Source organism: Sinocyclocheilus rhinocerous, unplaced genomic scaffold (genome assembly GCF_001515625.1).
Source record: "Sinocyclocheilus rhinocerous isolate Xijiao unplaced genomic scaffold, SAMN03320098_v1.1 scaffold1595, whole genome shotgun sequence".
NCBI lineage: Eukaryota > Metazoa > Chordata > Actinopteri > Cypriniformes > Cyprinidae > Sinocyclocheilus > Sinocyclocheilus rhinocerous.
In genome coordinates this window covers 631,623-658,158 of record NW_015655715.1, presented here as the reverse complement: position 1 = coordinate 658,158, position 26,536 = coordinate 631,623, and the positions used below count along the sequence as shown (strand labels likewise).

The following is a 26,536-nucleotide window of genomic DNA, read 5'->3' as shown; positions in this document are numbered from 1 at the left end:
TATATATATATTAAAAATGATGAACTGGTATCAAAGACTGTTTGGTCATTTTGCTATCGTTATGACTACAGAACAGGTTTTATCAAAAAGATTTAAAGCTGCATACTAACAATGTAGCAAGCAAACTAGAATAGGCAAACACTGCACTCTAACATTACAATGGGAGTGCTCTAGTTTGCTGCGTCGCTTGCAGTGTGGGTGGGTCGAACCTCTTCTGACCCTGACCCCAAATAAAACCACAAGCAGTTGCTGTACCTTTAGTGCGCGGTGCAGAGGCGGAGCTGACAGTTGAGGCTAAAGAAAAGCGGCGTGTAACCTCTGTCTCCTTAGGCGTGGGTTCTGAAGTGAAAGGAGGGGGTGAGTTAGTAGTTAGTCTGATTTAAGAGAAAACAGGATGAAGTGGTGAAATGAGAGACAGGATGATATATGCGAAGAAAATCTATCTGAGGTGGATTAAAGTTAGCTATGTTTAGCAATGGTGCTCACATGTGTGGTAGAGTTCGAGCCTCGTGTCATTTCTCAATACTGTCTTTCCTATTGTTCTCTCGCTCTACTTTCCTTTCTACCAAAATAAAGTGATGACAGTAGGCCATCTAAAGCAGTTTCCACCGCAGGAACTTTCCCCAGGAACTAGGGACTTTGGGCGGTACTCGGTGTGTTTCCACTGCAGGAACCAGGATCTAAATAAAGTTCCGGGTTAAAATTTGCCCCTCAGAAAGTCCCTGCTCGCGAGGTAGTACTTTTCTAAAGGTCCGGAACTTGGGCGCTGAGCATGCTGATAGGTTGAGTTCACACAGCACTGTATTTCAACCACCATATATTAGCATAATTTTTAAAAATATTACTGTTATTATGACATGAATTGTAGTTTTAAAAGTATTTCAGGTGAGAATGTAGTTGTTTAAAACTCAAACCTGCAGTTTATTTATAAAGACAGCGCCTATTTGAAAATGTGCTTCGCCGATTTTGGAGACGTGAGCTGCCTCAGTGCTTCTGTTTCCCGACGAGAGCAGCCTCAACTCGGCTAGTCCTTCTGACATTTGCCGCTGCTCTGATGTGTAGTGGTTGGTTAAACATAAGATATAATTCGTTTTGGGTAAATCTAACAGGTCATCTTTGGTCTTAATTCTATTAATCTATTAATATATGAAAATTAAAAGAGGCAATACTGTTTGATATAATATTTAGTTTCATTGTAATGTATGTACGTTCCCTGAACTACATTTCTGCGGCTATTATATGTTTAAATGAAAACGAAAAGAGGCAGTGGTGTTTGATATCATATTTCGTCTTATTGTAAATAAAGTGAGGAAAATTGCAGTAGCCAAGGTGAGCTGACTGATGTTATCAAGTAAGCTGCTGTTTGCAGAATTACCGGACTTGCGTAGTCCCGTCCGCGGGAGTTCACACTCCTGAGTCTAACACGCGAAGTCCGAACTACCGAGGATGCAAGTCCAAACTTTGCGTACTTGGTATTGAGAAACGCGCACAGACCTACGTCACCAGACTATTTGCCTAATCTTCTCGGTACTTTAGACCGCGATGGAAACGCAGACAGCAACAGGTCTGGGGGGAAAAAAGTTCCTGGGACAAATAGTTCCAGGTAATTTTGGTGGAAAAGTGGCTTAATATAGCTAGCTAGATAGACAGACAAACAAGACAGACAGACTTAAACTTGTAACATTTTGCCAAAACATTGAAACACATTTGTAAGCCTCACTTTTGCCTTTAGGCAATTCAAGTCAATGGCACCTATGGACTAAGTGAACATCCAACTCAAAATGCCAATACGGTTTTGAAAATGTCAAGAGAATAGTGTAAGCTCAGTGTAACACTACACTGTGACGTCTGCTTGAGCTTGAAGTATCTCAGTTCTTCTGTTGTCTTCAGTGGAAGCTGACCTGCTTTGCACACAATTCAGATTCCTCTGAGAATTCAAATGTTCTGCGATGATGACAAAGCTCTTGAGGTTGCTGCGTTCCTTTCAGAAGTCACTCACGTCGGAAAAAAGGCATAAGTGATCTCAGAGGCGACTGACAGAGAGTGATGACAATGAATTTTAACAACAGGGACAACAGGCACACACCAGGATGAGATGATGGATGAGGCCAAATAGAGAAAAGCCATGATGCCATGCCGTGCCGTTTACCTGAGGGGAGAGACCTGCGGTTTGACAGGCCATATAAGGTGAAGCGCTTTCTAGCGAGAGCAGATCGCTCTGAGCCGAGGCTGGCTGATGTGTCAGCTATAAGAGGAGAGGAGGACAGGACTGCAGTTAAAGCAGCAGGCAGAAAAGTGTGGAGGGTGAGGTGAACAGCAGGGAAAAGAGATCAAGGATCTGTCATGAAAAATAATCGTTTTGTCTGTGATGGAGCGGCACATATATGCTGCTTTTGTTGTATTAACCCATTCAGGTGATATCAGGTGTTATGTTTCCCCATACAGTAGAAAAGCAAACTTTTAATTACCTGCCAAAAAAAAAAAGTTTATTTACCAAACAATTCTATGCGGCACACCATGGATAAGTGATAACTTTCCAGATATGAGATATATTCAGATATTAGACCTTCTTGGAAACAAAACAGGACTCAGGATCTTGTTATACATGTTTAAGTCACATCATACTGTACAAAAACATACAGTAGAAGATGCATTTTTGAGATATTTTAGGGGGGAAAAAAACAATTCCTGGAGGTTTGACTGAATGATCAAACTTGGCTTACAATAAATCAGAGGTGAGAAATGCACTAGACTGAGGAGACATTAAATAGCTGACGTTTCATGGCTAAACCAGTATTTTGGCCAAAATAAACCACATATATGACTCTTCAAAAGTTTGGGTTAATAAGATTTCTTTTTATCATTTTTTTTTTAATTAACACTTATTCAGCAAGGATGCATTAAATTGATCAAAAGTAACAATAAAGACATTTATTATGCTACCAAGGTTTTTATTACAAATAAATGCTGTTCTTTTGAACTTTCTATACATCAAACAATCTTTAAGAAATTTATCATGGTTTCCACAAAAATATTAAGCAGCACAATTGTTCGCTTGATAATAATAAGAACATTGATAATAATAATAATGATCGACCTATTAGAATGATTTCTGAAGGATCATGTGACACTGAAGGCAGGAGTAATGATGCTGAAAATTCAGCTTTGCATCACAGGAATAAATTACATTTTAAAATATACTAAAATAGAAAACAGTTATTTTAAATTGTAATAATATTTCACAATTTCACTGTTTTACTGTATTTTGATCAAATAAATGCAGTCTTGGTTAGCTTAAAAGTCTTTTCAAAAACATTTTTTAAAAATCTTCACTTAATTTTTTTTAAAACTAACTTTTAATATTTAAAACAAATCTTCAAAAAACAAACTTTTTAAGGTAGTGTATCTTTTTAAGATTTTAAGAATAGCATATAAATAGTTATTTATGTCTACAACATAAATTACCATAGATAAATCAAACTTTTGAGCAGATATTGTGTAGAATATTGAGAAATATTACAGATAATATTTTTTTACAAATAAATGGAATTTCTTAGAAATGAAGTAAATAAATATTTCATGTTCATTTCATTTGTGTGAATAAATTGTATAATATCTGCATTATATTATACTCTGTATACTGCGTCAGCAGCAGCTTTTGAAAAAAAAAAATAAAGCATCGGGTAACAGCAATCTATAACATAAGAGATATTTAAGAGGCATCAAAGACTGAGGTGAGATATGTTTTTGAGTGTAAAACATCTCCAGCCCAGGTCAGAGACTCGTAATCCTCTGCCTCCAGGCTGGGTTTGGCTGGGTCAGCACACAGAGGACTTCTATCCTCAGAGGAACTAAACACCTGTCACAATCCTTTACTCACTTAAAATCTGCAACCTGACAGGACGGTAAGACCAAACCGAGCGATATTTACCCCAAACCACCTCTCCAGACGCCAGCACATGATGAAGTACACAAGAGCAGTCCAGGTCAGACCAACCGACACGACAGAGGACTCAATACATTCAGCATTATAACAGATTCATCGCAAAATACCAGGGCCGGATTTACCTCTTTTCGTGACATAGGCAAAACAAATTTTTGGGCCCCCCTTCCCTATTAATATAATAGGCCTAATATTACCACCCAAGCAAACAAAAATATTTCTTAATCAGTGGAAACAGTTACAGTGTTTTATATCGCAATAAGCGCTTGCGTTTAGTCAATAAAAATCGAATGTAGTTCTTAATTTCTTTGAGAACTCAGAAAGACCATTCCATTAATAGGCGCGGCGACGTGGCCACATAACCACTTCGGGAGTGCATTATTTCTCTAATAATTTGAACGACTTATGCAACCACCACCTCAAGACATTGTTCAGATGATTTATTTTAGGACATTTGACATGTTTCTGTCCTGAAATCTCGTGTGTGTTGAACTAGCCAATTTTTACGCACCTCATCCCAAACCTTTCCGTTGCAAATTCCAAAACGTCATTTTAGAGCTAGTAACAGAGGCTTGAGCCATTGATATGCAAGCTAAAACAGTTATTAATGCAGTCTAACGCAGTTATTAGAGGGAGAGAGAGAGAGAGAGATTTTGCACGTGTGAATACTTGCGTCTGTGCATCTCTCAGCAGTATTCAGCAGCAGTGTCTACTAATAGCGAATCTTTAAGTTGAACTGCTTCAAGAACCTCGCTACTGAGAAATGTCATGCGAAACTATTTTATTGATAAATTCGCGGGGCAGTCGCAGCTCTGACATCCATAGTATAACAAAAATATTATATATCTCTTCATTGTGTTTGGGCCCCCCCCTGGACGAGCGAGCATAGGCACATGCCCAGAATGCCTATGTGTAAATCCGGTCCTGCAAAATACCTTGCCAAGGGGGATCAGGCTTTGAAGTGCTTTCCAGTAACCAATTATCCGTTGGCAATTTTACAGCCATTACAGCAGAGATTAGAGATAATGGCCTAATTAAGGAAAATGCACTAAATAGTTAAAAAGTAGGAGAGAGGAAGACAGACAACACTCTGAGATAAATAGCCTTTCACTACAAATGACCGTAAATCCGGAGTGCTTGTTGACCACTGCAGGCTCTGAAGGGCGAATACTTCTGATTGTTTGGTTGGAGAAACGGTAGGTTTTATACTAGATTCATAAGGGCTCTCACCTCGTTTATGACGCATATTTGGGCCTGTATCACTACGCCTGTAGCCAGTTTCTGGACTGGAAGAGTCAGACTGCCGGAGAGCTGTTTTGCGCATATTTCTGTCAATAAAAGCAAAGTCAGCAGAACACAATGGTAAAAAAATAGATGCAGATGGCACAAGAATATGCGTATGCATGCAGTGGCCCCTGAAGTATTTCAATTATCAAACAAATTATTTCACCAAAACGTTGCATTTAAAACAATAAAAAACTATATATGCATACATACACTATCGTTCACAAGTTTGGGTTCAGTAAGTTTTTTTTATTTTCTTTTTTAAATAAATTAACATTTTCATTCAGCATGGATGCATTCAATTGATCAAGAGTTACAGTAAAGACTTCTATTGCAAAAAAAAAATTCTATTGCAAATAAATGCTTCTCTTGTGAACTTTGTATTCATCAATGAATCCTGAAAAAAATGAACGACGGATTCCACAAAAATATGAAGCACCACAACTTTTTTCAACATTAATAATAAGAAGAATTGTTTCTTGAGCACCAAATCTGCATATATAAATGATTTCTGTAGGATCATGTGACACTGAAGACTAGAGAAAATTCAGTTTTGCCATCACAGGAATAAATTACATTTTAAAATACATTAAAATAGAATAAGACTTATTGTCTAAAAACATAAATTGTTTCTTGAGCACCAAATCTGCATATATAAATGATTTCTGTAGGATCATGTGACACTGAAGACTAGAGAAAATTCAGTTTTGCCATCACAGGAATAAATTACATTTTTAAAATACATTAAAATAGAATAAGACGTATTGTCTAAAAACATTAAAAAAATCTTACAGACCTCAAACTTTTGATGTTTGGTTTACAGAAACAGACTGCATTTAAACACACGAGAATATTTCAATATTAATAAGGATTTTGTCATATTATTCATATTCACACGTCCGATAAAGTAAACATATTAGCCTAATTTCCATAAAACAATACTGTAGTTTCTAGAAATCTGAATAAAACAGATAATGTGCTTAGTACTGTACAGCGTTAGTCAGAAGTGTGAGTCACTCTATTATATCCACCATAAGTAAATATACGTTTGCATCTACAAACAAAGAGTAATTTGGTTTGTTATTAGATGCAGACAGCAACTGAATAAAGACATTTTTGGAGTGAGGAGGAAGTAAAACAACAGTACTAGAGCAAAAAGATATATTAATTAAAATTACAAAATGAACTTTCTGGCTGTCAAACATTAATGTGAAGAACTACACCCATGGTTACCCAGACACCTGTGTAAACTTAAGGGAAGTTAACTTTACAGTACATACAATAAACACCACACTGGGGCCGGTTAGATAAGAGGAAAATTAAAAATGGCTATAAGATACCTCATGGGAGCATGGTAGATGTTCTCTGTAATCTTCTGATGGAGTTGACTGGCTTCTATGCCGTGAGAGAGAGAGAAAGGTCATACAGAGGTCATTCAGTGTTCACATACTATATTCACACAGCACACAAAACACCTCCAGAATTTTTAATAATTGCGATTATCAATTACGATTATCACAATTTACATTGAATGATGTTTATACCATTGTTTGATGCAACTGCATGCCGTATTTTTATATGAAAATAAACAAGCTGAAAACACTCTAACTGAAAAACTTTTAGTGCTTTTCTATAGTATTAAGCCTCACATGTCAAATACACATCGGATTGGTTTCTTCTTTAAATTATAAAAAAATGTAAAAAAAATATGAATGGTATTATAATGTTATACTAAAACTACAACTATAAGATAAGATAACATGTAGAAAGAAAAAAACATATCTTAAGCGTGCAGAATAACATAAGTGGACTTTGAACGATTAATTGCCGCTTTGAACGATTACGTAATTGTGGCATCCATAATTGTAATTGCGATTAGAAATTCGATTAATTGTGCAGCCCTACTAAGCAACCATGAAAACTAAAAACTTTAGATAACATCATGTTATCTCTGTCAGATAGACTCACAACAGTCAAATTCTTTCTTTAGGGGTTTCCAAGCACTGAGAAGAACTGTGTAAACAGTCTTTTTTTTTATGCAAAAAAAGTTAAGAAGGTGAGGTTGTTTCAGGTTGTCATTGGGAGTTTACAAGTAATTTTGGCTTTACATGGCAAATCAAGTTTTCTTCAGGGTAGTTTGTAACAAGTTAGACAAAGTTTTTTATTAGACTGAGACCATGTGAAGGGGAGGTTTGCACAGAAATACCTCGGCAGGCTTCCAGCTGGCTTGTTAAGACTTTGCGGATCTCTGACACCCACGTGTTCTTCACTTCCATCGAAGGGGCCTGACAGAGAATTCAGGACATGTTATAACAATGGGAACCTTCCTGTTTTGGGGCACTGTTGCCAAGTTCCCTCTCATGGCCAATATATGGAACAACATGGTACTTCCCAAAAACAATATCGATTAGATAAAATGATAAAGGCTGACAGGGCACCTATAAAATGCACAGGAACTTTCACAACAGCATACAATACAATAACGGACTCAACAGTTGACCAACATTTGGTCAACAGAAACATTTTTGCATGGTCACACACTGTTTGGACCCCACTTTGTATACTCAAAATTATTTATTATGTTAATAAAACACAATTGTGTGTCTTGTGACATTGAGCTGTACCTGAACGATGTAAACTTCCTCCCTGCCATTGTACCAGATTTCAAACTTCTTGATGTCTCCCTTGACATTTTCTGTGATTCCCACCGAGCTCATCTGGGGGGAAAAAAACACACCACTGATCAGTTTCTCACCTGATCAAATGTAATATGATCTAAAATGTGTTTTTAGCTTGTCCCACACAAAATTTGCTATTAATCATTTTGATACACTAAAAATATATATATATATATATATATATATATATATATATATATGCATATATGCGCGCACACACACACACACACACGTCTCTCTGTGTGTGAGTGTTGGGTCACCAGTCAATGTAAAACCAGTTGGGAACCACTTCTAGAGGGATCTCGAGGGAATTTTTTTTTTTTGAATCCATGTATAATGCCACAATAAACAGAAAAAGATGTTAAATATTTGCTCTGAAAATAAATGAGAACTTAAAGCAAATAGGAAGTTGCTACATTGTTCAGCGTTCAGTGTGCCTTCAGTGTAGACATGAAGCTCATTCTGTACAGCCAGACGTCAACCATTTCATTACTTTCATTACTTCATCTGACAGTCAGTGACGGGGTCCTTCCCACCTTTAATGAGTGCTTGAAACTGTAGGAAGGGGATTTCTCATGACCATCAGATGTCTCCTCTCGTTTCTTGCAGAACAAAAGCATTTTGTGGTAGAGGAAGAGATGTCTCTGCATGGGTTTGAAGCGCGCCAAGTCCTTCACTTTACTGTGACCTTTCTTATGGTCTGTCCAAACATTAAACGACCCCTGCATGAGCAGTTTTCCCAAATCATTCAGATTGCCCTGAAATCACACATACAGTAAGACTTAAATTAGCACACACACAAAAGCAGGTTCACAACATGCAAAATATTGACCTTCACATACCGTATTTGTTCAACATAAAAATTACTGCGATAAACATAATGTAACCTTATGAACCTCAAAACCCGTAATGGCGATCTGATGCATGGAGTCATTGACTGATTTGATGATGTCCAGCATTGTGGCCAGAGCTTCCTCCAGCTCAGCAGTGCCCTCTGAGTTCTTACTGCACTTCAGCATCTCCTGTAAAACGAGTAGAATGTGTGTGGAAAAAAAAAAACGGTTCAATTAGGGTTAAATTAAAAGATAGGTATCAAAACTCAAATGTTCCCAATCCAGTATTACAGGTTTTGTGGTTCCCAGAAGGAAAATAGCTTCATAAAAGTATTAAATACTGTCTTATTTTACATGTAAAATGAGTGAAAGTTCAGGAGTAGTATATTAGCGTAATTTAAGGTCAATAAAAGTAATCTGAGAGGTCGCCACGTTGATATACAAACAAACATATACAACAAACTAGAAAAAAGATGGGAAAAGACTTACCTTTAACATCAGTTGGTACTTAGTGATTCTCTGCACAGGCTTTAGCAGATATGCATCTAATGAAAGCTTGTGGTCCAACCTTTTCTGACACTCCTACATCAAAAAAAAAAAAATCATTAGGGAAGTGAAATTTTCACATACAGAAAGTTAGACTACCGTTTAATAAAAAAGTGGGGTCAATAAATAATTTTTCTTGAAAGAATTTACTTTTATTTAGCAAGGACTGATCAAAAGTGACAAAATGTATATTGTTTAAAAGAAAATTTGATTTATATTTCAAATAAATGCTGTTCTTTTGAACTTTTGTATTCATCAAAGAACCCTAAAAAAAGCATCACTGTTTTCCGCATATATTATGCAGCACAACTGTTTTGACAATAATAATAACTGTTTCTTGATCAGCATATTAGAATGATTTCCGAAGCATCAGTGACTGTAGCAATGCCTGCTGAAAATTCAGCTTTGCCATCACAGGAATAAATTACATTTTAAAATATGTTAAAATAGAAAACAGTTATTTCAAATGATAATAATATTTCACAATATTACTGTTTTTACTGTATTTTTGATCACATAAATACAGCCTTGGTGAACATAAGTCTTTCTTTCAAAAATATTAAGAAATCTTACTGACCCCAAACATTTGAATAGTGTATTGTGTATACACAGGGCTTAATTTGTGCCGGAACAAGCCGGATCCTGATCCGGCACCTCCGAATTTGTCCGAAATCTGATCCGGCACCTCATTTGACAGATCCCCTCCTCACGCTCCAATGAAAGACGTTTGTGTCGACCTATAGCGTGCATATATTTCATGAAAAAAACTTCTATTATGAGCAGGCTTGCCTAGCATCTACATTTGAAACAACAAACTTGAGCGCGCAAAGAGATGCGACGTGGCTGCTCTCACAAACCCGAATGCACGGATCCAATACTGATACACATGCGTTTTCTTTCTCAGATGTTTACATTTAGTTAAGACAAAACCGACTGTGCTTACGAGGATAATCGCCAGGACGGCCATTTTGACGTCATTTTTTGTGTGTATTTGGCCGCGTAAGCGCAACAAGCTGCGAAAAATAACTCAATTTGGTACTCGCGAGGCGGCGCGATATAGTTTTGTGACGATACAACAATGACTCGATTAGGCAAGTGGCAATTCTGTCGACTGTCCCGAAACCCGAGCAAAAGTCTTGTATCGCAGCGTGCAGTAGTGCAGACGAGATGCGCTGCTGTGAAGCCGCTTTGAGAGTGAGAGAAGACGCGGTACAGCTGAATCACTCACGCTGTTTTCAAATGACTGATTTAATCTGATAGTATGTGTGGATTTATTTACTCATCTAACCTACATGCTCTATTGAATATGTTTGCAGGAATTTCCCTCATTATAAACTCGAAAGCAGATTAAACATAATTCTATTATACAGAGATTTAAGGAAAAAAATCCATGACTTTTCCAAAACTTTTCCAGGCCTTTTCAATTTTTTTCATGACCGTAAGAAGATGCAAGCTGTTAATCAAGTAAGCTGGTCCTCCATTGCGAGAATGCTCCATTACCTCTCCCTCCTCTAATCATGCCGGATCCGTCGCCCGCCTTTGTTCCGGGACCGTGCAATTTACAAATTAAGCACTGTGTATACATAGGTGTGCGTACATAAGCCTCACCTGAAAGAACATACTGTCCCCACACTGCCGCCACAAAGCCTCAGATCGCGGTTTATTCTGACAATATTTCTCATAAATCTGTAACTCTTCCTTCTGTTAGACAGCAGATGGAGACAAGCGTTAGGATCCCATTTCACATACTGTAGGTGTACTGTATTTCACAGACCACATCTTCATGATGTCACTCACCCGCTTCAAAAAACATGTTCCTACTAACTCCGGCTTTTCTGCAGAATTTTCCAGCTCTTTGAGAAATGTCCTGTCAAAACATAATGGAACAAATGAGTACAGAAACAAAATAAATAACTGGAGGGAATGAGAGGACAACAGGCAGGGAAATGGCACAAAAAAAAGGAAAGGAGGGAGCTTGGTAGAAAAAGAGTTTCATATTTTTCAAAAGAATTAGAGTTTTATTTCTTCAATGTAAGAGAGAGAGAGAGAGAGAGAGAGAGATTGCTCTTTTCCAGGGCCTGTAAAGCTCCAAAAAGCACAAAGAAGCACCTTACAAGTAGTATAATATAATAATAATATTAACAAAATATAATAATAATAAAACATAATATAATATAATATAATATAATATAATATTTTAAGTCTAATGATTGGTCACCATTCATTATATGAAAAAGAGTAGCATTAATATTCTTCTAAACTTCCCCTTTTATTTTGCACAAAAAAAAAAAAAATCAGGCAAGGAAAGACAGGAGGTTGAATAAATGATGCCAGAATTTTCAGTTTTGGGTGAACTATCCCTCCACTCTCCTTTCACTGAATCATTGCATGACTTCTAAGAAAAGCCTGTTTATATTTCATCTCTGTCAAACAAATCAATAACTAAATGAATGTCCAATATCAACAACAAACACAAAAGCCTTTGAGAACTCACGCTTTCATTACTGACATAAAAGCACAAAAACAAAGCTACAGCTGGGAATGATGAGCAATGATTAGCGGTTGTTTATCTGTAACTGACTGATGCGGTAGAAACAGGTGCCGGGGAAAGGCATTTGGGGAGACACACAAACTTGCTCGGGGGGTTGTCATTGCCATAATCCTGGACTTTGCTGTAACCCGATGCCAGGTGGGAGACAATGAACTCTACAAGAATAATCGGTAGCATGAGGCCAGCCGAACAACGGGCCAGCTAGCCCCTATGGATTATTAGTGACACTGACTTTACAATCCAATACTACAATCCACAAAACCCCACCCCCATTCCCGACACATTATTGTTTGTCTCTCACTCACTATACAAAAAAACTCTTTGTGGTTAAGATGACTTCCTTGAATTGTGGGTGTGAAGTTTCCTCTATATGGAAGTATCAGAAAAGAAACTAGCCTAACCAGTTGTCCAAGAGCCTCGTCAGGAATGTGGGAGCATATTGGGGGAGGGTCTGGCTCATACTGGAAAAGGGTGCAATCCCTTCTTGAAAAATCCAGCTTGAGCTGCTAGCAGTGTTTTGGAACATGGCAGCTGGTTTCTAGCTGGTGCAAACTGGTAAGAACAGCTGGTGGTTTGTTGCTTGTCCAAGGTGGTCTACCAGACTGAACCAGCAAATGATTAGTTCTGACAAGCTAGAAAGCACATATTATGTCCTTAAGTTGGAGATGTGTCAGAAAAAAAAGTTTCCTTACTTCTGGTGAAATTCGTAGATTTCAGGCAGATTTCCGAAGAGGACTTCCTTCTTGTTTTCCAAAGATGGTGGGATCAAGTAGAACAGCTCGGGGTCATTCAGTGCGGCGGCATATCCCTGCATAAAAAAATAAACATGACAACAAAACCGCAGTCAAATATTTCAACTGATATAACTAAAGCTGATGCACTTATGACATTCATTTACATTACTTGTACAATTTTTTATTTGTGATTTGTATGAGATCTGTATGAGATTCTGAGTAATTTATTAGGTTTTTAACATTTGTCAAACATTATTACATAGGTGTTTTTCAAATATTTTAATATATATCCCGTGATGCAAAGCTGAATTTTCAGCAGCCATTGCTCCAATTTTTTGTGTCACATGATCCTTCAGAAATCATTCTAATATGCTGATTTGCTGCTCAAGGAACATTTCTTATTATTGTCAATGTTGAAAACAGTAGAGTTTTATTTCTTCAATGTAAGAGAGAGAGAGAGAGAGAGAGAGAGATTGCTCTTTTCCAGGGCCTGTAAAGCTCCAAAAAGCACAAAGAAGCACCTTACAAGTAGTATAATATAATAATAATATTAACAAAATATAATAATAATAAAACATAATATAATATAATATAATATAATATTTTAAGTCTAATGATTGGTCACCATTCATTATATGAAAAAGAGTAGCATTAATATTCTTCTAAACTTCCCCTTTTATTTTGCACAAAAAAAAAAAAAATCAGGCAAGGAAAGACAGGAGGTTGAATAAATGATGCCAGAATTTTCAGTTTTGGGTGAACTATCCCTCCACTCTCCTTTCACTGAATCATTGCATGACTTCTAAGAAAAGCCTGTTTATATTTCATCTCTGTCAAACAAATCAATAACTAAATGAATGTCCAATATCAACAACAAACACAAAAGCCTTTGAGAACTCACGCTTTCATTACTGACATAAAAGCACAAAAACAAAGCTACAGCTGGGAATGATGAGCAATGATTAGCGGTTGTTTATCTGTAACTGACTGATGCGGTAGAAACAGGTGCCGGGGAAAGGCATTTGGGGAGACACACAAACTTGCTCGGGGGGTTGTCATTGCCATAATCCTGGACTTTGCTGTAACCCGATGCCAGGTGGGAGACAATGAACTCTACAAGAATAATCGGTAGCATGAGGCCAGCCGAACAACGGGCCAGCTAGCCCCTATGGATTATTAGTGACACTGACTTTACAATCCAATACTACAATCCACAAAACCCCACCCCCATTCCCGACACATTATTGTTTGTCTCTCACTCACTATACAAAAAAACTCTTTGTGGTTAAGATGACTTCCTTGAATTGTGGGTGTGAAGTTTCCTCTATATGGAAGTATCAGAAAAGAAACTAGCCTAACCAGTTGTCCAAGAGCCTCGTCAGGAATGTGGGAGCATATTGGGGGAGGGTCTGGCTCATACTGGAAAAGGGTGCAATCCCTTCTTGAAAAATCCAGCTTGAGCTGCTAGCAGTGTTTTGGAACATGGCAGCTGGTTTCTAGCTGGTGCAAACTGGTAAGAACAGCTGGTGGTTTGTTGCTTGTCCAAGGTGGTCTACCAGACTGAACCAGCAAATGATTAGTTCTGACAAGCTAGAAAGCACATATTATGTCCTTAAGTTGGAGATGTGTCAGAAAAAAAAGTTTCCTTACTTCTGGTGAAATTCGTAGATTTCAGGCAGATTTCCGAAGAGGACTTCCTTCTTGTTTTCCAAAGATGGTGGGATCAAGTAGAACAGCTCGGGGTCATTCAGTGCGGCGGCATATCCCTGCATAAAAAAATAAACATGACAACAAAACCGCAGTCAAATATTTCAACTGATATAACTAAAGCTGATGCACTTATGACATTCATTTACATTACTTGTACAATTTTTTATTTGTGATTTGTATGAGATCTGTATGAGATTCTGAGTAATTTATTAGGTTTTTAACATTTGTCAAACATTATTACATAGGTGTTTTTCAAATATTTTAATATATATCCCGTGATGCAAAGCTGAATTTTCAGCAGCCATTGCTCCAATTTTTTGTGTCACATGATCCTTCAGAAATCATTCTAATATGCTGATTTGCTGCTCAAGGAACATTTCTTATTATTGTCAATGTTGAAAACAGTTGTGCTGCTTAATATGTTTTGTGGAAACTGTGGTGCATTTTTTAAGGATTCTTTGATTAATAAAAGGAAAAAAATCAAAAGAACAGCATTTGTTTGAAATATAAATCTTTTGTAACATCTCTACTCTGTCAATGATCAATTCAATGCGTCATTGATGAGTAAATGTGTTCATTTCTCTAAAAGAAATCTTACTGTTCCCAACATTTTGAACGCTACATGCATTTGCAATGTGTGCCAGTCAAACTGCAACAGTTTGCAACAACATTTCCTGTTTCCTGAGTTGAACTGAAAGATACATGTACCTCTATAATGCTCTGCAGCTCTTCCACGTACAGCCTCTCCGTCTCAATCAATTCATTCATTATGTGGCTGTTGAGAATTAAAAATTAAAAAATTAAAAATCAGCATTTTGTCAAACAAAGGTCAGAACATTGGTGTGATGAGAGACACTGTTGAAGATGAAAGCTTCAGTATGAACATGACTCTCATAAAGCCATCCAACTATATAGTGTCAGGTAAGGTTTGTAGAATACTTCTTTTTACATCCGAAAATAAACAAAGCTACTAATGATGGCTGTTACACTTTAACATATTTTGCAAATCTGGAGCACTGACACGTCATCTAGCACTAACGAAAAAAGGGCAGCTCAGTTTTCATTTCTGTGTCATTGCTAAAATCTCAACTAGTTTGTTGCAATTCAGGAACTAAAACTCAAAACGTCTTCAACATTTTGTTCTTCCTATAAAATGCGAGCTACTATAACACCTCAAATGACCCTTCAGAAATCAGATTTTATTGGATCTTATTTTGTCTTAACCAGCTCTCCTCTAACACAGACCAAGACCAATGAATTACATTTATTGTGCTGAGGAGTGGCCTGCTTATGTGCATCAGATGACCCAAGTTCCATGTTTCTGTCAGAGAAGGCTCTCTTTTCACAGTTTGTTCATATGATGAAGTTGGCCAATGTTTAAAAAGAGGCATGTACTTTCCCCCCTCCCACCCATAAGGAAACACTCCCGTTCAAATACAAGCTCATCTAGCAGCTACACACTACTGCTTTCAGAACAGTTGCAACAATACGAGTGAAGTCCAGGGTTCAAAAACAAATACTTTTACACATTTACTACATCATGGATGGGCCACAGTCTCGATGGTAAGTCATATATTTCACTTAGTTTTTGACTAAACAGAGTTTCTGCCAGGAGATCTTTCTGAAAACAGCAAAAAAAGATTTAACTTCTGGAAGCCAAGTACAAAATGTCTTTCCATTGGTATGTCAAGCCTTACAGACCTCATGCTAAATTTACCCAGTAACTGTGAAGTCTGAGTATTAAATGCGATTTTCAGAGAGAGAGAGAGAAAAAAAAAAAACACCAAGCCCTTTTTCGGGTGAAATCAGTCTGTTCTTTTAAACATGCTGTAAGTATCATATGATTGCCTGAGCTATTTAAATGTGAACTTTTGCTTGGGGTGTTTTTCATAGGAGTCACTTAGGGTGTTTTATAACATTTAAAATGCAAGTAAAATGTAAATACAGCTGAAAAATACTTGCTGATGAAATGTCATAAGAGATTGTGATCATAGAGATAAAGTGGGCAAAACTTAAAAATAAACAGGAGTTGAACAGGTCATGAAGATTAAATATACTTTTTAATGGCACAAAACAGTATTGAAATTAGTGAATAAATTCACAAAAAATGACAAGATAATGAAAATAAGGAAACCAACTTCATTTGTACAGCACAGCACACAAAGCAGAGACGTATTAAAATCTACATTAATAATCTTTTTTTATGTATAACTTTTCTTGTAATCCTTCATTAATGTATAATAATTGCACAGAACAGCTGGTGTGAATAGGTGATCCAGTTTGTCAGATGATACCTCCTGCTCCTGGCACTCCTGGCTCCTGGGATATTATGACATGCATTGTTGTTGTGTCGTGCCTTTTGAGTAGATTTGCTGCTGTAATGATCTTTTCGTGGTCGTGAATGTTTTGTACAGCACTCAGCAGATCAGTGTTCGGTGGTTTAAAGCCTTCTTTTATTCAACGTAGCGCTGAGTCGACGATTGCTTTCATTCACAAGATCGATTCGCAGAGTCCCCCCACATGGTCAAGGTTTTGAATGAGCTATTGCAACAAATGCTGTAAATAGGCAGCATTTGTTTAAAAAATTATGTTGTTTTGAAAGCAAATAGCTTATATGTGACTGCCATGATTTTAAATGTTTTTTTTTTTTTTAAGAAATTAATACTTTTATTTAGAAAGGATGCATTAAAAAATCTAAAGTGAGAGTAAAGATTTCTACAATGTTGCAAAAAGACTTCTAGTTCAAATAAATGCAGTTCTTTTGAATTTTCTATCCATCAAAGAATCCTGGAAAAAAAGGATTGAAACATTCCGAATCAGAAATCATTTCTAAAGGTTCAAGTGACACTGAAGTCTGGAGTAATGGCTGCTGAAAATTCAGCAGGAATAAATGATGAGATTTAAAATATATAAAAATAGAATACGTAATATTGTAGAATCTTTATTTTTAGAATATTTATGTTTTTACGGTATTTTTAGTCAAATAAATGCAGCCTTGGTTAGCATCTAAAAAAAAAAAACATCTTACCGACCCCAAACTTTTTAATGTTAGTGTGTGTAAATATATAGTATTTACAGTTTAAAAATAATAAAATAAATATATTTTAAATGTATTTTTGCTATTATTGTTATCAGTTTCATATCGTTTATAATCAACAAAGAGCCAATTCAATGAATTAACTTCATAAAAGGCCATAAAGGTTGTTTCTTAAATTATGATTATAATCTCTATACCCTTTGAAATAATCATTCTTCTTTCTTTACAGAACACAAATACAGTGTTAATGCCATTTAGTGGATTGTCTTCACTCCGAAAGCACGTAAGAATTAACGTTTTTTGCGAAGTGTAAAAAAAAAAAAATGGACTCAAAAAGGCGGAAAATGTTTTGGGTTAATGCTTCTGGTAGGCCAACCCATCTGCATTGAGATAACTACAATGGAACTCAGGCAAACCCATTCCTGGAAAATCATTGAGAGCAGTACATCTGGATTGCATTACTGGACTTGACAAGAAAGAGGGGTCGAGAGCGTCCGCAGCCTAGCAGAATGTTCATGAATTGCAGAAGGGTGAAAAAATGGCATTTTCTACAGCTTGTCTCCATGTGCTGTGTCATGTCTGTCCTTATGGTTTGCTGGGACCATGTGGGCCACCACGTTGTGAGCCACGTGAAGTCGTACTCCTACCGCTACCTAATCAACAGCTATGATTTCATCCACAAAAGCCTCAGCGTCAGCCCAGAGCAAGCCGCTAGGTTTGGTAGCTACCCGTATTTGCTAAACAACAAGGACATTTGTAAAGACAAAAACGTGCTGCTTCTTCTCTTTGTGAAGTCCTCACCAGGAAACTTCAGAAGACGACAGGCCATACGCTCCACTTGGGGCAACGAGTCCTACATAAGACACAAGCTGGGTGTTATCATAAAAGTAGTGTTTGCAATGGGAGTTCACCCTGACGTGCTCTCTGATAGCTTGCAGCAGAAAAAAATGCACAAAGAGTTGCACAAGGAGCACATGAACCATGGTGACCTGGTTCAGCAGAACTTTCTTGACACATTTCACAACCTCACTATGAAACTGCTGCTTCAGTTCCGCTGGACACACGAGAACTGCGTCCACACCCGCTTCCTCATGTCTGCTGACGATGACGTCTTCATCCATTTGCCCAATTTGGTACGCTACCTTCAGGACCTCAGAAGACAGAACGTGCGCAACCTTTGGGTCGGCCATGTGCACAGGGGGGCGCCTCCCGTTCGGCGCAGGGACAGTAAGTACTACATGCCCTTCGATATGTACCAGTGGTCGTCCTACCCAGATTACACCGCCGGGGCGGGGTACGTTGTCTCTGGCGACGTAGCAGCCAAAATCTATCAGGCCACGCTATCTCTGAATGCCTCTATGTATATCGATGATGTCTTCATGGGTATCTGTGCCATTGCAGTAGGCGTCTCTCCTCAGGAACATGTTTTTTTTTCGGGTGAGGGGAAAACGCCCTATCACCCGTGCATCTATGAAAAAATGATCACCTCTCATGGACACGAGAACGATATCAGGTATCTGTGGAAGGTTGCTACCGCCCCACAGGTAGAAGGTTTTTCGTCTGGACTGGTTGGGAAACTGTATTGTACAGCTGTGAAAATGAAGCTGCTTTGTAAGCCGTACTTTACAAACACGTATTCATGCATGGCAGCTTTTACATGATGCACTGTGAGCTTTATGAAGTCCGAGCAGTATTTCAGCTTTTGTTGTTTGTTTGTTTGTTTTTGTTTACTTTTGCTTTAAATGTTAAATATTTGGTCATTTCATAATAAAGTTCAAAAGCTATGCGCCCTAAGCATTTGTTTTGCACTTATGCTTTTTTAATTTTAATTTGTATTTATTTATTTTTTCATGTACAGTGTCGGGCGAGAGAGCATGAATGCGATGGAAACATGATAGGCATCAAACGCATATTATCTACATGAACATGACATGAGTCTCACAAAACTTGTCAAGGTCATATTTCACTCCAAAATCCCCCCCCCCCAGGGTATACATATAAAATAAAAATAGATAAAGTGATTTTGAAACTGTTATGATTTTTCCCACAAATTCTAATCACCATAATAAAAAAATACTATAATTATCATGAATTGAGAATGAGAATTACAAAACTAAAAAATAAGGAGAAAATGAATAATAAAATGTAATTAATACTTAATATTAGTAAAACCAATATTAAAACCAATATTAGCATTTAATTAATTATTATATTTTTTTAATCAACATGAAAATAATAATTTAAAAAATGGCCCCAATAACAGCCTTTTTCTTAATCCTTTTTTTTTTTTTTTTTTTTTTTTTTTTACAGTCATTGGAGTAAAATGGGCTTGGACATGTTTCGTGAGATTTAGCTGTGGTCAGTTTCTGTTCTGGTGTACTGTTAGTTTCAGTTCCTATGTATTACACCATCGTAACGGTATAAGACTAAGAAGGAAGACTTTTCACTGTGGAATGCTATTAGAGAGTGTGGACTTTCTTTCATGTTGCAAATGTCATATGCTTCTGCTTAAAGCTCTCAAACCTTTCAATGAAATGATGATTAAAATGGTGCTACTTGTGAAGAAGGATTTTACATTTTGCTACAATAAATCAAAGCCTATTGAGATTTATTGCATTGTGACATTATTATCATGACAACTAACCCTCAAATCTCATCACCGTATACAAAACTATCTTATTCTTGGTACTATAACGTGAAATTACTGTATTACCGAATAGAATAAGAATCACCACTGAGATATAATTAGAATAAGAAGAATGAGTCTTCAATATGCGAAAACACTGCCAAAAATGGACATTGCCATCCGTGTTTTTATTTCCCCACTATCTTTCTGAGTTAAAATCAATTAAAGTGTTCATTCCATTATTTCTAATGCAGCTTGACTCTCTTTGACTCCTCCTGTACCAAAGTATGTTATCCAGATTAGTATAGTGGGGTTGAAAACCTACGCAAATTATTTTTGCTGCTTATTCAATTTACTTGATTATAATAAGCTTAAGAAACTCCATTACTGAAAAGTATGCCACAGCTTCCCTTTCAAAAGTCAAAGTTGACCTACAGTAATCCATTTGTGTCGAAACTACATGAATCATTTTAGTTGCATAAATTGAAACTAAACGGGATTTTTTTTTGTTCCCAGCATTACTTTATGCTGGATCAGGAGAGTAATTGTTGAAATGAAGTGTTTGAAATGAAGTATTTCATTTATTTTATTTTCTTAAATGTGTATATATATAGTATTTATAGAGTTTTAGCTTTTAGTTTTAATTACTTTTTCTTATTTGTAAGTCGCTTTGGATAAAAGCGTCTGCTAAATGACTAAAAGTAAAAAGTAAAGTAAAGTAAAAGTAAGTTGAATTGGTTTTTGATTAAAGAGAAAGACCTGTTAGTGGTAAATGTTCAGTTATTTTTGACATTTGAAAGAGTTTCCGTTATGTTGAGGTTTTTTTATTGGTTTCTCGCAGGGATTGAAATTAACTTTTTCACTCACCAGCCAATTTGGCTACAAAATTTTTAAGTTACCGGCCATTCATAACTTCTACTAGCCAAAAAAAATGTAACTCTCACAGTGCACGTGAACAGATCAGTGTACGAGCAGTTATACAGACATCCATGTTAATACATTTCTTTAAAATGACAGCAACAGATCGCCACATCCCAGCGCGATCTTCATATCCGTACGGATCTGATCAGACGTTACTTTCGTCTTTCCTCTTTTGTTGTCCTCTCCAGTAAATCCACGCGCATCTCTGGCTCTTTGTTTTCCTTCCCGTGAGCGTGTGGGTAAGAACAGCCGGACAGGGACAGTGTGATTAGTGCACACACCCCTCCTCCCATTGCACCCTATCCCATTCTTGTCTGCACACCCTCCTTTGGCTGCCACCCAGCGCAGACTCTCAGTGTGAGTGTGTGTGTGTGTGTGTGTGTGTGGATCAGGTTTATGGGAATCAAGCACAGTAAAACCTGAATTCATCTATTACTTACGAAATGGCCGTTTATCTACTATGAGCAAAACGGTTTAATAAACATACAAAAATAAACAGGGAACATAGAATATACTAGCTATACTGTAAGGCTGAAAATATAGTTCATAAAGAGACAATGTCTTTAGTGCCTTAAAAAATTCATAAACTGTATTTTGTCTTTTTGATTAGTTTATTGCGTAAGTTTTAATAACGATGTTAAATGAGGTGTAGAAGACAAAACCGATCTTGAACAACCGACTTGTGACAGTCTTTTATTTTGAAAAGCAGGTGGAGAGTCTCAGAGGAGTACCATTAATCCTTTTTTTTTTTTTTTTTTTTTTTTTTTTACAGTCATTGGAGTAAAATGGGCTTGGACATGTTTCGTGAGATTTAGCTGTGGTCAGTTTCTGTTCTGGTGTACTGTTAGTTTCAGTTCCTATGTATTACACCATCGTAACGGTATAAGACTAAGAAGGAAGACTTTTCACTGTGGAATGCTATTAGAGAGTGTGGACTTTCTTTCATGTTGCAAATGTCATATGCTTCTGCTTAAAGCTCTCAAACCTTTCAATGAAATGATGATTAAAATGGTGCTACTTGTGAAGAAGGATTTTACATTTTGCTACAATAAATCAAAGCCTATTGAGATTTATTGCATTGTGACATTATTATCATGACAACTAACCCTCAAATCTCATCACCGTATACAAAACTATCTTATTCTTGGTACTATAACGTGAAATTACTGTATTACCGAATAGAATAAGAATCACCACTGAGATATAATTAGAATAAGAAGAATGAGTCTTCAATATGCGAAAACACTGCCAAAAATGGACATTGCCATCCGTGTTTTTATTTCCCCACTATCTTTCTGAGTTAAAATCAATTAAAGTGTTCATTCCATTATTTCTAATGCAGCTTGACTCTCTTTGACTCCTCCTGTACCAAAGTATGTTATCCAGATTAGTATAGTGGGGTTGAAAACCTACGCAAATTATTTTTGCTGCTTATTCAATTTTAATAAGCTTAATAAGCTTAAGAAACTCCATTACTGAAAAGTATGCCACAGCTTCCCTTTCAAAAGTCAAAGAGTAATCCATGTAATCCATTTGTGTCGAAACTACATGAATCATTTTAGTTGCATAAATTGAAACTAAACGGGATTTTTTTTTGTTCCCAGCATTACTTTATTCTTTTATTTTCTTAAATGTGTGTATATATATAGTATTTATAGAGTTTTAGCTTTTAGTTTTAATTACTTTTTCTTATTTGTAAGTCGCTTTGGATAAAAGCGTCTGCTAAATGACTAAAAGTAAAAAGTAAAGTAAAGTAAAAGTAAGTTGAATTGGTTTTTGATTAAAGAGAAAGACCTGTTAGTGGTAAATGTTCAGTTATTTTTGACATTTGAAAGAGTTTCCGTTATGTTGAGGTTTTTTTATTGGTTTCTCGCAGGGATTGAAATTAACTTTTTCACTCACTTATTGTTTATTGAACTGTTGTATAAAATCAATATCACATTTGTAACCAAGCTTTAAAAAAAAAAAAACGGCACTCTTCGTGTGATATTAACTGTATGAAATTATATAAATATATACATTTTCTGCCCCCTTATCTTGAATTATGTGATCATTCTTAATGCATATTAATATACTGAATCATGCAGTGAAAGAACCAGGAAAGAACGCACTCTAAATGCGCACGCACACTAAAGCCTGTGTTGGGCTAACCAGACTTCATCACGTAGTCTCTTATGAAAGAGTAACCCGCCAAATTGGCTAGTGATTTGACAGCGTTACCCACCATAGCTGATTTTTACCCGCATTTGGCGGGTTGGCGGGTGTTAATTTCAAACCCTGAGTATAGGTTTGTATCATTACATTACTTGCGTAAACTACGCCAGAGCGCGTACACACCTCACGCACCGGATGCTGTGCGCGCGCTCAAAGCAGTTGGACATAGTGGTGTATTAGAGGTAAAATATGATATAAATACTGTTCGGTTTCTCGCACAAACCAATCGTTTCGTGTCTTAGGACATCAATGTGTCGTCACGAGCCGCAGGGTTTAATTTGGATTTGTCTGTGCATGTTTTTTTTACTCTCATAGATTTTGTTACCATTGCCAATCATTATACGACTGATAGACTGCAACGGCTGGAGTTAAAAATCTCCGTTTGTGTTCTACTGAAGAAACAAAGTCACCTACATCTTGGATGCCCTGGGGGTAAGCAGATAAACATCAAATTTTCATTTTTGGGTGAACTATCCCTTTAAATGCGCAATATAACTGGAATGTAAAAAACAAAACAAAAAAAACAATCCATACAAAGAGGGCACATGGTACTGTATTAATATGAAGGTTTTTTTCTGTATTGATTTTTTACAGGTGTTTTACCTGTATTTTAAATTTTGCACTTCATTGCTTAGTGTTCTAGGGTAAACAGAAATGTTTGTAAAATTAACAGATAATGTCCTGGCGGAAAATAACCAGTACTCTTTTTTAAATTAATTAATTAATTAATTTTTATTGTGTATAAACACTAATACAGATGTTTTCATTTTTTTCAATAATACACTCTAAAAAATGCAGTAACAAAACAACCCAATTGCTGGGTTTGTCCATATTTTACCCATCACTGGGTTGTATTTAACCCAGCATTTTTTAGAGTGTAGTCTTGAACATACTGGAATCCACTCAATATATTGTAACTAGGATGGTATAACTAAAAAAACATTGAGTAAGTGCAACTAAAAGTGGATGTATAAAATTAAGAACATTTTTTTTTATCCAATAAAATAAAACAATTAAAGCTGCCGTTACTACAATAATGTTCCTGAGAAAGAGTTCCTTAAAAACGATACTCTGACCAAAGGCTAAGAGACCAAGTCATGAATGTGTTAAAGGAAGATAGCAAAATTTAGAACTTCACAGTTACGTTAGAAAAGCTTTTTTGCTAAGACAGGAAGTAAGTAAAGTGAGAAATAGCATGCGGGAGTGTTCCTGTTCTGCAAACAGAGTATAGATGTTTGTAATGCACGATGCTTTGTAGTCTGCCAAATGTGTAAAACGGAGGAAGTGGGTATATTCTCTTCACGCTTAAACATCTTTAGCGAATTTATTACATTCATCTATTCAGTTTGAGAGCCGTAAAATTACACCAAACATGAAATAAAAGTCTATTAAAACATAAAAAGTATCAGATATTCTACTATATAACCAATTACAAGTTTGCATCCAGGCAGAACTTTTTCAGGTTTATACAGACAGAGAAAATACTAATAAGGTCAATTGCTTTTACAGAATGAGTCATTATGCACATTAAAAAGTATGCTGCAACAGATACTCGCACAGAAACCGACAATTTGATGGTGTCATAGTTTCTTATAAAAAGATTTTGCCCAATTGTCACAAAGATGAGTGTTGTTGAATGTCAGGCGCTTTTATGTCAGAGTGATGTCAAAAGTTTTCAAAGGTGAAATACATGGTTACCAGTGAGATAACAGTGACAGTGGAAAGCTTGAAATGAAATTTCAGAAATGTGTGGAGGTTGGGAACAGGGTTTTGTTGAATGTGAATCAATGAAAAAATAAAATGCTACCATGCAAAACTTGCAAAAATATTATGCAATTATGCGACAATTGACGGTCGGTAGCCATCGACTTCCACAGTGTGTGAAGGTTGGGAACAGGATACAATTGAATGTGAATCAATAAAAAAGCCATGCAAGTTGATGACACATTTACATTTAGCTATAACATTAAGTCCCTGTAAAAATCAATTCAAGTGCTTAAGATACTTGACCTTACGGTGATTTTACCAGAAAATCTTGTGTTGTGTAAGACGCTCTTTCTCAGAAGACATGTTCTTACCTGCGTCTGTTTGAAAGCGACTCTTCTGTTTCATTGCTCATGAGAACATGACTCGAACCCCCTTGCCCTCCTTCATGCATGACTTCGATCTGTGGATCAGGATTCAGTTGAAAGAAAAACGGCTTTATGTATGAGCCGAATGTATAATGTTCGGTATCGGCAAGTACCAAAAATAAAAGTATCAGTATCGGGCGAGCACTGGAAAAAGTGGTATCGGTGCATCCCTAGTAATAATGATACAGTAAACTATTTGAAATTATTTTTAAAGGCAAGAACTAATCCCAGACTAACTAGGTTTTTAAATGCATTTTAGAATGTTTAAAAAAAACTCTTTCATTTATTTCAGATGTAACTGACGGGGACTGATATACCTTGATGCCACCTTTGGCTTTGCGAATATTCTTCCTTTTTGCCAACTCTGTGTCACTGGGCTGCTTACTGGCGCTGAAGTTTTCTGTAGCTTTGCGATTTGATGCTGTCGAATTTAAAACATTCATAATTTCCACTTAAATAATTCAGGATACAAAGCCTAACATTAATGTTTTCCTGTCAGAGACATCAGTATATTTGCATTAATATGAGAACTGGAACCCCAATGAGAGGTATTTAATTGTCAGCCTATTAACCTGAAATGAGGACATGCTTCTGGGAAAAAACATTGAGTGGTAAGAATACAAACAAATACCACTAATCAAAAGCAGTCTGGATATGCATGCATTTCAGTCAACATACGTGGTTTCTTTTAAACTCACTAGGTGCAGTGGGTTGTGGGATTTTAGGTGAAGGGCGTTTTGGTGAAGATTCTGGTCGAGGTGCAACAGGTTGCACTGGCCTTGTTTGCTTTGCAGACAGCTTTTTCAGACTCGCGTGTCTTTTCTCAAACATCTTTTGAACGTCATCCAGTCTTTTCAGAGCAGTTTGAGCTTTGATCTGCATGGGAAGAGATAAGAGTGGAAGTACGAAGATTAGAGAAAAATGCAATACTGGCTTTATTTCTTCAAATAAAATATCAGTTATTTATCAGAAACAGATGACCGGTATAATTACAACTACAGTGGACTCCAAAAGTCTCCAAAAATTCAAACCAAATTTGAAATAAATTAAAAATATTTAATATTCAGTACTATTTCTAGGTCAGTCATTGAATAATTTCAGTTCATTTTAATATAATTTACTATTTTCTTTAATAATAATAATCATGTAATTTATAATATTTTTAAGAAACAATTTGGTAACACTCCACAATAAACATCCTTAGTTAATGCATTAACTAAAATTAATTAACAATTAGCAATACATTTGTTACAGCATTTATGAATCTTTATTAATGTTAGCTAATAAAAATACACCTGTTCTTTGTTAGTTATTGTTAGTAATATCA

General features: G+C 36.4%; 2 protein-coding genes across 2 annotated transcripts in view; one reads left to right on the top strand and one right to left on the bottom strand.

The window, feature by feature from the left end:
• Window positions 1-26,536, bottom strand: part of LOC107718904 (guanine nucleotide exchange factor DBS-like) — a 75,292-nt gene that overhangs the window by 14,333 nt on the left and 34,423 nt on the right. The window contains exons 13-31 of the mRNA XM_016526159.1: window positions 25,908-26,085; window positions 25,527-25,630; window positions 25,156-25,244; window positions 14,988-15,054; window positions 14,220-14,335; window positions 14,081-14,129; window positions 13,929-13,988; window positions 12,528-12,643; window positions 11,082-11,151; window positions 10,893-10,985; window positions 9,228-9,320; window positions 8,802-8,927; window positions 8,442-8,663; window positions 7,852-7,944; window positions 7,434-7,512; window positions 6,568-6,622; window positions 5,174-5,271; window positions 2,150-2,245; window positions 256-339 (exon numbers count right to left, since the gene is read on the bottom strand). Of these exons, the coding sequence (XP_016381645.1) occupies window positions 256-339; window positions 2,150-2,245; window positions 5,174-5,271; window positions 6,568-6,622; window positions 7,434-7,512; window positions 7,852-7,944; window positions 8,442-8,663; window positions 8,802-8,927; window positions 9,228-9,320; window positions 10,893-10,985; window positions 11,082-11,151; window positions 12,528-12,643; window positions 13,929-13,988; window positions 14,081-14,129; window positions 14,220-14,335; window positions 14,988-15,054; window positions 25,156-25,244; window positions 25,527-25,630; window positions 25,908-26,085 (1,888 nt within the window). The remainder of the gene's footprint in view (window positions 1-255; window positions 340-2,149; window positions 2,246-5,173; window positions 5,272-6,567; window positions 6,623-7,433; window positions 7,513-7,851; window positions 7,945-8,441; window positions 8,664-8,801; window positions 8,928-9,227; window positions 9,321-10,892; window positions 10,986-11,081; window positions 11,152-12,527; window positions 12,644-13,928; window positions 13,989-14,080; window positions 14,130-14,219; window positions 14,336-14,987; window positions 15,055-25,155; window positions 25,245-25,526; window positions 25,631-25,907; window positions 26,086-26,536) is intronic.
• Window positions 15,732-19,300, top strand: LOC107718888 (lactosylceramide 1,3-N-acetyl-beta-D-glucosaminyltransferase A-like). Its single transcript, XM_016526139.1, has 2 exons — window positions 15,732-15,842; window positions 17,546-19,300. The coding sequence occupies exon 2, from the start codon at window positions 17,826-17,828 to the stop codon at window positions 18,975-18,977; it is 1,152 nt and encodes a 383-aa protein (XP_016381625.1). The 5' UTR covers window positions 15,732-15,842; window positions 17,546-17,825; the 3' UTR covers window positions 18,978-19,300.